General features: G+C 38.5%; 1 protein-coding gene across 1 annotated transcript; it reads right to left on the bottom strand.

Annotated features, from left to right (window-relative positions):
• Positions 1-4,935: 4,935 nt before the first annotated feature.
• LOC112865452 (olfactory receptor 4C15-like) lies at positions 4,936-5,940 on the bottom strand. The gene has a single exon (XM_025928551.2). The coding sequence runs from the start codon at positions 5,908-5,910 to the stop codon at positions 4,936-4,938; it is 975 nt and encodes a 324-aa protein (XP_025784336.1). The 5' UTR covers positions 5,911-5,940.
• Between the last annotated feature and the right edge of the window lie 6,241 nt (positions 5,941-12,181).

Here is a 12,181-nt window from a genome sequence, read left to right on the forward strand (position 1 = left end):
CTCTGTGCTGACAGCTCAGAGCCCAGAGCCTGCTTTGGATTTTGTGACTCCCTCTCTCTCTCTGCCCCTCCTCTGGTCATTCTCTCTCTCTCTCAAAAATAAACATTAAAAAAATTAAATAAGAAATATATTTAAAATGTATATATATTTATATTTATATGCAACTGAACAAGGCAATCTTAGATTATACATTATTCATGTTCTATAATCTTACCATTCATACGATATTCCACTTTTGTTATTTTATTTGACCTGCACATTTTCCTACAATGTAGGTGTGGCCACTTGCCCTATGTACAAAAAACTCTATGTGCAAAGTTTCAGGTATGATACAGAAAGTTTCACTGAGTACAACCAGGCTAGAACTTGAGTGGGAGGCTACTAGATTGGAAGTCTCTCTATCATTCACCCTCCAGGTCATATAATGTATCAAATCCCTATCACCATGTAGATTGCATCCAAGAGAAGATAAATCCTGAGCCATCAGGGAAGGATGCCAACTGATACCTTAATTCCTGCTCCCAACTCCAAAATCAGGTTCTGTAAACTTCATGGCAAAAGGAAAATTAGATATCCAAATGAATAATAGCGAAGGGCAAAGACAGAAAAGAGAACAGGAGAGAGGAGAGTGACAATGAGCAGACATCAGGGAGAGAAGAAACAGGGGATAAGATTCAAAAGATGTATAGAGGAGAGGTGAGCAAAAAAATGTTGGAGTCATTTCACCCAAGTTTTCATCAGAGAGTTTAGCTTCTTTATTCCTGACCCACCACACTATCACTTGCCCCCCAACAAAAGACAGAGAGTGCAGTTTTGGGTCGTTAGCAAGAGTTAACAAGGTTCTTGAAACCCCAAGTGTAGAGAAGGGACACTCCTATCTTATACTCCATTCCAGAAACATCACCAGTGACCTAAAACTTTTCAAATCAGAGGACCTGCAAAGTAGAAACTTCAGCCAAGTTGGCCTCAATGCCATGGTGCAGTTTATCGTTCTTCACCCCCTACATTAAGCAGAGATTATCTGAAAGTCAGTATAACTCTGTGCTGAGGCCAGGAAAGTCTTAGGAACCCTGGACAACCTCAACCCTTCATGGGTGGAAATACTGTCCAGGAACTTCATCATTTGTTAGAAGACATGCTGAGTATTGATATCAGATCAGTCTTGAAGATGCAACATGATGAAAACATCTCAGACAGGCTGGAAAACTTACCCCTTTGCTTAAGAGGAAATAGATGACTTCCAATGTAGTATATTTTCTTGTATCTTCAACTTCCATTTGCTTAGAAAGTGAATCATATGAAGCCTGAATATCACATGCAAACCATACTTCATTGACACTTATCCTTGGTTTTTTTTTTTTATCACAAGAGGTGATGGGGTAGAGAGAGTTTATGGAGGAAGGGGACTCTGCATGTGGCCACACATGACACAGCTCCTCCCCGGAAGCACTACGACAAAAACAACAAGGTCTATATTGGAGGAAGGGAGGGGGTGGTGAAAAAGAAAAGTTTCTTAATTCAGCCCTTCAAAATTTTATGGAGGAACTTATTCCTGCATTCTGAGAGAGAAATGCCTCTGAAGCAACCTCTCTTCCCAGAGTTTCTTTTGGAGAATACAAATGAGGTAAGCATTTTCTTCTTATGCTATTAGGTATTTACGACAATTCCCACGTAAGTCTGCAAATGCCTAAGACAGGCTTTCAGCCTCAAGACTTCCAGGAAAACCATTACTCCTAACCCAGTCCCAAAGGATGTCCAATGAGCTACCTCATTCAGATAGTCCAAGGGCAAATGTATGCTTTGGGGCCAATTAGTTAGCTTCAACTCACTATGATTGCAGGTTAGGAAAGTCTGTTCACTTTTCCATAGGATTTGCTTAAGCTCATCTCTTCTAGAAGCATGAAAGTCATTGATGTCATTTAAAGGCTCAGATAGATACATGTCAGATAGACAGACGTGAGCCCTGGCCCCAACACTATCTGCTATGTGATTTTAAGCAAGTTTCTCAACCTCTTTAATTTCCAATGTTCTCTTGGGAAAAGTCAACTGGTAATCATTATTTATTTATTTTTAACATTAGTGTTCAGTTCTCCCCTGTTCTTAATCTTACCTATATTTTTTAGTCAATGCAGAGAATGAGATGAGAATAAGAATTTTTGAATATAGGTCTTCTGTATTTTCTTTTTGTTTTTAAAGATTCATGCCCTTCCACTTATGTACAGAAAGTTGCTTGTGAATGGTTACAAGCTATTAAAGATGGGATAAATTACATTAAAACAATACTTTTCACAAAGCAAATCATGTTACAACCCAGCACTCTGCTCTAGAATCTCCTGCCAGGCACGTCACTGTCCACTAGGCACCTTCAGTGAGGATGAAGTGATCCATTCAGGTGACAGGGGAATGACAGAGGGTGGTGACAGAAAGAGAGGTAGGAGAACACTACAAAAGATTTCACAATGCTTTGAACTCTTGCTGAAAGGTCTAGTGACAACCAGCAAGGCCTGGTGTCTCACAGAAACGTCTGAGAGAAAATCACACCCCAACACCTGGCCTGTTGTATTAGAAAAGGACTAGAAGAATCCTGAGGAAGGTTTTTGGTCTGTCACTTAAAGTCTTAGAGCCTCCGCTGCCCCATAAATTAAACGGTAATATGAAAACCTACCTTTAAAAAAAAGTTTCTGCAAATCTTAAAATATATAACATAGGAAAACAATGAGTCCCTGGCTCGCAGAAGCACAGAAGAAATATTCATGTGTTTTTATTACTCCTGCTTAAACATGAACTGAGCACCAGAGAAGTGAAATAACTCATGAAGGTTACAGAACAGAAGCAACAGGTTACAGAAGCAACAGAAATGAGCCTAGAATCCACATCTCTTAAGTAGAAGTCTAAACTTCTTTTATTTTCATGTGATGTGCACAGGAATGTCATAAGATTTCTTAGGCTGGGAAACAAGAGCAAGCAATGAAAGAGCCCCTGCCTTCAACCTCCCAATCAAAAAAGCCCCATTTTAACTCCTTACATTTGAAGGAGGATTAAGCTCTCCAGTGCTGGTGGGAAATTTTTGCAGAGGGCGTTTCCAAGGAGATCTTTGAAGCGGTCAAAGCCAAGAAGCCAAGTCAATGATCTCTTGAAGTTTCTTCGATCTCTAAGTGAACTGACCCTTAGCACTCATTAAATTCCTTATAGACCAAAGGACTAAATGAGATCTGGATTCCAGGTCCTGTCAAAACAATGGCGGGGTTTGCTGAATGCACTTGGCTATGCTCACTCCATCATGGGAACTGTGGAAACAGAACAAATGCTAGCTGAGGTTTTTACTAGTTTGAGCCACCTCTGGCTTCATTTTAGGATTATTTAAACTCTGCTCATTGAGGGGCGCCTGGGTGGTGCAGTCAGTTAAGCGACCGACTTCAGCCAGGTCACGATCTCGCGGTCCGTGAGTTCGAGCCCCGCGTCGGGCTCTGGGCTGATGGCTCAGAGCCTGGAGCCTGTTTCCGATTCTGTGTCTCCCTCTCTCTCTGCCCCTCCCCCCTTCATTCTCTGTCTCTCTCTGTCCCAAAAATAAATAAACGTTGAAAAAAAAATAAAAAAATAAAATAAACTCTGCTCATTGAAATTTGTATCTTACTAAGGTAAGGTTTCCAGTGGATAATTCAGAAACTCTGGCTAGATAAACCCAACTAATAAATTGCAAATTTGAGGCAATAGATGACTTTATTGGGATCATAAATATTTTATGAATAAAAGTCAGATCACTGAGAGCAAGACTTATTGTTGCAGGGAACGGAAGAAGGGATAGAGAATGAAAATGAGAAAGTGGATAGAGAATAATGGCTTTATTTTCTATTTGAATTTTGAGATATTATATTTAGATTTTAAACATGGGGAAATTTGCTAGAATGTAGAATTTATTTTAAATGCTCTATGTATGTCAAGAATTAAGAATTAAGAGCTAAGAGCTCGTATCAGCAATAACCACACTCCTTTGCCAAAATTGACACTTTAGTGTGTTAATGTTAAAGATATATTTAAATGTGAATATGGGAAGATATCTCATTTATTCACTTATTCAACATATATTTACTGAACTCCTACCTCAGACTGTTCAAGATGCTAATGATACATTATGAGCCCAAGAGGGGAAAATTTCCCTGCCTCACTTGAGTTTATAATCCATAAGAGAAGGCTGACAAAAGAAAGAAAGAAAGAAAGAAAGAAAGAAAGAAAGAAAGAAGAAAGAAAGATTATGTAGCATATGAGAAAATAACTTCTCTTTCAATAATAAGTTAAATATGTCGATAAGAGAAGGCTGATGAAAGAAAGCAAGAAAGAAACAGATTATACAGCATATCAGAAAATAATAACTTCTCTCAAAAAAGTTAAAAGATGAAGAGTAGGTTAGGGAAGTGGAGCTATGAAATCTAAGTTGCTATTTTTCAAAACATAGTCCCATGACACAGGAACACCTATAGCTGAGGTTCTGAGAATGCACTGATCTCTTCCACTAGACCCATGACTGTTTAATTCCTCAATCACTGAAATCATTGCCCTACGCATAAACTTCTTTTCATTTGAAATAGTGTTAAGTTTCTAACCTCTTAAGATATTTTTGTCATGCCTCCACAAAGACTTACCAAAGCATGGGATGAGTGACAACAGGTCTGATAGGTAATTTCTCCCTTCAATCTTTTTTTTTAAGATTTTAAGTAAACATAATATCCAACACTTTTACTTTACTATGAAGATACTGAGTTACCAAATCAGAGTCGATAAGTGATCTAAGTGTGAAAACATTTTTCCTGACCCCATATTACTGGGTTTTTTTATTGCATTACATTAGCTCCTATCAAACAGACCCAAACACACAAAGGCTTAGTCTAGAAAAGCTGACTCTTTTACTCTTTACAATATTTTGTAAACTTCAATGTTTTATTTGTCACTACAAACCACCATTATTCTGTTCCACATTTTCTTTATGGCATTTTTCATTTCCTTGTTCCTGAAAGTGTAAATCAAAGGATTGAGCAAGGGAGTTAGGATGGTGTAAAATATAGCCACCATTTTGTCAAAAGAGAAAGAAGATGGAGGTCGTGCATACACAAATATGCAAGGGACAAAGAACAAGACCACAATAGCAACGTGAGATCCGCACGTGGAGAGGGCTTTCCGCTGCCCTTCAGGACTATGGGTTCTCAGAGAGAGCAAGATGACAACATAGGAGACGAGTAACAGAGAGAAGATTATAATGCAGATAGACCCACTATTGGCGACCACCAAAAGGCCAAAGATGTGAGTGTCAGTGCAGGCAAGCTCCAATAATGGGTACAAATCACACATGAAGTGATCAATGACATTGGGGCCACAGAAGGGAAGCTGGAAAGTAAAGAGAATTTGTATCATGGAATGCAGAAAACCCCCTGTCCAGGCTACACCCATCAGAATGGTACAGAGCCTCCAGTTCATAATGGATGTGTAGCGTAGGGGCTTGCAGATGGCCACATAGCGGTCGTAGGCCATGGCTGTGAGGACAATCACTTCCACCCCAGCAAAGAAGTGTTCAGCAAAGAGCTGGGCCATGCAACCTCCAAAGGAGATGGTTTTCCTCTCATAGAGGGAGTCCACAATCATCTTTGGGGCAATGACAGTGGAGAAGCAAGCATCGAGGAAGGACAGGAAAGCCAAGAAGAAGTACATGGGGGAGCCCAGGAGTGCTGGGCTGCTGCTGACGGTCACCACAATTAGCAAGTTGCCCCCGACAGTTGCAATGTAGCTGAACAAGAATACAACAAATACTATTTTCTGAACACTGGGATTCTGCGAAAGCCCCAGGAGGACAAACTCAGTTACAAAGCTTTGGTTTCGCATGATTTCCAAGGAAAAGCTAAAAGCCGCCAGAAGGAGCATGTGCAATCTGCAATTATGAGAAAGAAAAATTTGTCTCGGACCAGCGGACAGTAATGCAACAGTCAGTAAGAAGTTGGTGCATCCACACGAAAAATTATCTTCTATGTTTCTGGCGTCACTGTGACTCACACAAAAGTCAAAGTTTGTTGAAGGTGGTAGTGAGAGGTCAGAAAGAATTGGGGAGGAGAAAGGTAGTATTAAATACTTTAAAATAGCCAGAGTTCCAATAAGGGGGAAGAATGGAGGTATCCACATGTAGAGAAATAGTTTATCTCAACTGCCAACTTGGGTCCCTTAGCAATGGCTTCCAGGAGTGAACTGTTGGCAAGGGTTCTGAAGCACATCCAGGTTCTGAGGAAAGGACCATGACAATGTGGTCATCATGTCCACCATGAGATGGAATGGGAGCCGAGGGGACTTGCATGCCATCCCTGATAGGAGTCTGCCTGATCTGCAAACAGAAGAAATAACATCCAGGTTAAAAGGTCCTTGCAAATCATGGCTACTCCCCAAATATTTCTTTAAACATCTGAGACGAACTTGGCCTTTAAGACGAGTTCATTCATTCCTTATAAAAGAGAAAGATACATGAGAAAGCTCCATGTGAACACAGAACAAGTATGCATGTGTTAAGTTGGGGGGTTTTTTTATTCATCATTTTAAAATAAGAACAAACGTTTTTTGTGGGTTTTTTTGAAGTACCTATTTCAGAGTCTTGCCATGATGACTAAGTTAAATAATACAAGAAAAACAATTGTTCAGGGCCCACTGCCCAAGAAACAGTCCATGTTAGGTCTTATCCCTATTTTACTGATGGGAAGCTCATGCTTACAAAGATAAGGTTAGCAAATAACAGGTGCTAGGTCTGGGATTTTAACAAAGAAACTCTGGCACTAACCCCCAACTCCATCCACTGTGTCAACAGAAAGGAGTAAGAACTTTCTTTTTCTAGCAAGAACACAGAGCAGGGTGGCCTTTCAAACGTTCATCCACCTGTAGAGGTTTTAACCTTCTGATTTCCTTATTCATGTTTGAAGGAGTCCCTTTGATGAAGGACACAGAACAGATGAGTGTAGAATCAGAAGGTAATGACCCAATTACTTGAAGGTACAAATTGATAACAATCACATAAGTAAGGAACAGTAACAGCACGGTGAATATTGCCAGAATCTTAGGGCTTTATTAATTACTTGCTAATTAATCATACAAAGTGGTCCAATCTGATTAAGCACAATTTGCCAAAGTATATCTGTTGCTAATGAATATGACTTTATGGTAAAGTGGGGATATTCATACGTAACCTGCCTGCTCATCTCACAGGATTATGATGTGGGTCAAACTGGAAAAAGGAAAAGTGTCACTTAGATTCAGCAGTCCTTACCAATCATAATTACTACTCTCTCATTTAAAAACCCAAGCACTTTACCCACAGAAATCTTTTCCATAAGGCATCCAGATGATTCCTCCAACTTTTGACTTCATTTTCGATAGCAAAACACAGCTTTGAAGAATGATTATGTCCTCACCTGCACATATAGCAGAAATTTATCCATCCTTACGTATATGTATGTACATATACACATAATCTATGTTTATTAAACAGGTGAATAAAAGAATAATGGGTCTTATTGGGCAAATTAAAAATAAGCTGATTTTTGTGAACGCCCCTTAGAGCTAATCAAAACAGTTTACAATGTTAATAACACTAACCAATGTACAACCATGTATACGAATATCTGTTGTCTCTTGCTTTAAGATAACTATTTCCATTATTTTTCCAGCATACTAGACATTCCTAAATAGTGCCTGGACTGCGAAGTTGATATTTGGCTACAAGCTGTCACTAAGAAAACAAGAATATCAAACACTAGAAGGTCATTGGATCAGTCAACAACCAGTTATTAAAAAGTAAAGAATATCAATGCATGATCCAGCAGTGATCAGCTTATCCTAGAGCCAAAGCAGGAAAGAAATGAGGAAGCACATCAGCTCCAGATTCATACAGACCAGGCTGTTCTACTTAGTTATATCGTGTGATGGAAAAAAATCACTTGAAATTCTCAGAGACTCTGATTTTACTTCTGTAACTGGGTATATATAAAAATGCCTATTGGTAGGATTCTTGTGAGAATCAGAAAAGGTGAGACACATAACATTTATGTAGTTAGGATCATAGGAGAAAAATTACAATAAATGGTAAGAACAAGCCCCAGAGCTACTGACAGAAGAGAGATGACAGTGGTGTTTTTTTTTTTTTTGTAATGTTTATTTATTTTTGAAGGAGAGAGAGAACGTGAGCAGAGGAGGGGCAGAAAGAGCAGGAGACACAGAATCTGAAGCAGGCTTCAGGCTCTGAGCTGTAAGCACAGAGCCCGACCCGGGGCTCAAGCTCACAAACCGCGAGATCATGACCTGAGCAGAAGTCGGATGCTTAACTGACTGAGCCACCCAGGGGACCCCCAAAATTTTTTAATAATATAAACAAATATTCAGTTTCTGCTGTCAAAAAACTAGCAATTACAGCTTCATTGCTGAACACCCATGTGTCATTGAATAAAACCACTAAATTTCAGCAACCTCTCCCATAAAATAGATTTAGTAACGCTTGTTCAAGCTGATGGCTCACAAGAGTCAAATGACATAGTCATTATGCCTATGTTTTGCAATGTATAATCCAGAAGGAAGATGTGAAATATTGATATCAGAGTGATATTTAAGCAGTGTTTACACCCACAAAGCAAGCTGAAAACGTTAATCTATCATGAGATAAAATGTGTCTTTAAAGTGTTGGTTTTTAAAATTATATTAATTCTAAAATCGCAGGGAAACTCTCATTATGGAATCATTTGGAAAATATTTTTGTAAATATTTCCAGAATCATAAACATGTTTTTATTCCTTATAGTAGTGACTCCCACCAAACAAAAAATTATTCTAAAAGTGAAATAAGGTGGTGTCACTTTTTCTGTTTGTTTCAAACAACAGAAATGTATTTTCTCATCGTTCTGGAAGCTGGAGGTAAAAATTCAAGGTGTTACCAGGGCATTTCCTCCACAAGCTCTAGGAGAGAATCCATTCTTGCCTCTTCCAGCTCCAAGTATTCTTTGTTTATAGGCGCGCAGCTTCAGTCTCTGCCTTAGACTTCGCGTGACTTTATCCTCTGTCTCTTCACATAGCCTTCTCCTCTGCATCTTGGTCTGGGACTTCGGTATCTCTGTCTTCTCCTTTTCTGTCTCACAGGGATACTTGCCATTGGATTTAGGGCCCATCTGGATAAATCTCATCATGAGATCCTTAACTCAAGTACATCTGAAAAGACCATCCCCCACCCCCGCCAAATAGGGTCACATTCACATGTTCTGGTAGACCTATCCCGTGGGACATATTATTCAACCAGCTCTACTAGGGTTCCCCCAAGAACTGATATTTTATTTATACTATCTGATACATTGTGAATACTCCAGACTGAATGCTCAAGTATCAAGTATGTATCAAGATACTATAAGATAATGAGCTATCAGAACACGGTAGCATTATTGAATACTGCGCAAAAGTCGGTAGACTGAATACTTTTTGGCTCATTTTTAATATAGAAATAATAAATTTATCTGCAGGAAGGGTAGGAGTTAAAACAAATGATTTCCTGTAGTTTCTTTTGCTTGAAATACCTCTGAATATTTTAGCTAAGGTATTTTGGGTTTGGGTTTGTTTGTTTGTTTTTTTTTTAGGTTTTATTTAAATTCTAGTTAGTTAACATAGAGTGCTATATTAGTTTCAGATGTTCAGTATAGTGATTCAACACTCCCTATATCGCCCTATGCTCATCACAAGTGCCCTCCTTAATCCCCTTTACCTGTTCCACCCATCCCCCCACCCACCTCCCCGCTGGTAACCATCACTTTGTTCTTTATAATTAAGAGTCTGTTTCTTGGTTTGCCTCTCTCTCTCTCTCTCTCTCTCTCTCTCTCTTCCCCTTTGCTCATTTGGTTTTTGCTTAAATTAAGGTGGTGTAACTTTTATAATGGAAGACGATGTCATGTCATTTATAATAGTCATTTATGTGTCATTTATAATAGTGAAAAATTAGAAATATCCAACATGGTCAATAATAGGAAAATGCTTCTGTAAATCAAACTACTACCAATAGCGCAGGATGCTGTCAATAAAATGCTAATCAATGTGAAATGAGAAAAACAAAAGTAGTATAATAACTCTGCCCATTTGTACAGATGTTTTAATAAAATTTTAAAATCAAGAAGTGATCATTCGAAAATAGACTTTTATTTTCAACATGTATCTAGACATAAATATATACAATTTAAAATTAAAAATCAAGTTTAAAATCCATATCACCATATTTTCCATCACTTTAAGCATCAGAGAAAGGAGACAGGGTATGAGGATAGTTTTATTAACTATCCAGTATCATTAGTTTGCATAGGTGGCACTAACATGGTAACATGACATAGATTCTTAAACTAATAATTTTTAACTATTGTAAACTTTTCATAAATATCCATATCATGGGCCAAACTTTCCCAAAGATTCCAAGGTCTATCCTTTCTTGATGGCCACACTTTGTAATGTGCTGGACGTACACCAGAGATTGCTCAGGGACTCTCATGGCCATGAACTGGGCTGTGGACTATTTCCTGGGGCTGTGACCTTGGGAATGTGCCGCCCCACTAACCCCATTGTCCACTATTTCCTTCCCATTCATTCTGCAACAAAACTAATCTAGCATCAATCTTTCTGAAAATAATAGAAATGCTTGTTTCAATTTTGAAATATATATTTAAAACTATATGAGGAATTATTAGTAAGGTTGTCATTATAGGTAGATTTTTATAATTATATTACAAACAGTAAATTTAAGATATGTTTTTATGTACTTATATGTACATATCAATCACATTTGCATGTAAATTTTAAATATACATGGTTATTACATATTAAAAGAATAGATTAAAACTCCATGATTAACTATTCCCCCTTAATTCCTAAACCCACTGTATTTTTGATCCAGATTATTATTTACTGCTGCAGTAAAAAGAGTAAAATTCTCTCTGAAAATGCAAACATGTGAATCACAAATCTCACCATTTATCAGTTTCTTGAAAATTCTGGTGATGGCAATCACCTATACTCTATGGAGAAAAGTCCATTCAATGGCTGGCCAAAATGTGAAGCATGTTTCCAAGTCTTATTTCTACATCTAGGAGACAGAAGAAGAGCGTCTCTGGCAGACGAGGTAGAGAATGTGCCCCACTGCTTCTCAAGCAGTCTTCAACATGGCCTCAGGGAAAAAAATAAAATAAAGAAGCAAAAGTTTCCTCCTTGACTTCCACCTAGGATTTAAAGAAGTTTCCCTGAGAGGCTATGAACCTGTAGGATTCCTTCTTAGTTTTCCTCAGGGTTTGGAAATTTCCCATCAGTATGATTTTTCAAGACACAGTTATCTGTGATTTGATTTATGCAGGTACTTGCAAAACCTTTATGTCCCTAACCAATTAAAGTTTTTTTTTCTTTTTTTTTTTTAAACTTCTCCTGGGTTCCCATTTGAAGATGCTTTGATTTCCCTTCATATTCAGGAATAGAAAACTATGTATACTGGGATGGAACATAATATCTCTGTGCAGGATTCAAGCAAAATGCCCGTGTATTTACTAAATACAAGAGCTGAGTTCTGGGATGAAGCACAATTCATAAGGATCTGTAATGTGTTGGGATTAGGATTAGATAACAAGTGCTTTTTCAGGAATAACACATTTTATGAATAATGTGCAAAGCTGTGTGGATTCATCAAAAATCTTCTTTTTTTATGTCTGAATACCTAAGCGATATATGTTATGACTTTAAAACTAAAAACAATTTTTAGAGATTAAAGGAATGTTTCTCTTTCTATTTTTAAAATTTTTTTTTCAACGTTTATTTATTCTTTTTGGGACAGAGAGAGACAGAGCATGAACGGGGGAGGGGCAGAGAGAGAGGGAGACACAGAATCGGAAACAGGCTCCAGGCTCTGAGCCATCAGCCCAGAGCCCGACGCGGGGCTCGAACTCACGACCGCGAGATCGTGACCTGGCTGAAGTCGGACGCTTAACCGACTGCGCCACCCAGGCGCCCCCTCTTTCTACTTTTTTTAAAAGAAGTAATGACAGGGGGCGCCTGGGTGGCTAAGCTGGTTAAGTGTTGACTTTGGCTCAGGTCATGATCTCATGGTTCATGGGTTTGAACCCCGCATCAGGCTCTCTGATGTCAGCACAGTTGGG

This window comes from Puma concolor, chromosome D1 (genome assembly GCF_028749965.1).
Source record: "Puma concolor isolate L17-30 chromosome D1, mPumCon1.1.hap2, whole genome shotgun sequence".
In the NCBI taxonomy this organism is placed as follows: Eukaryota; Metazoa; Chordata; class Mammalia; order Carnivora; family Felidae; genus Puma; species Puma concolor.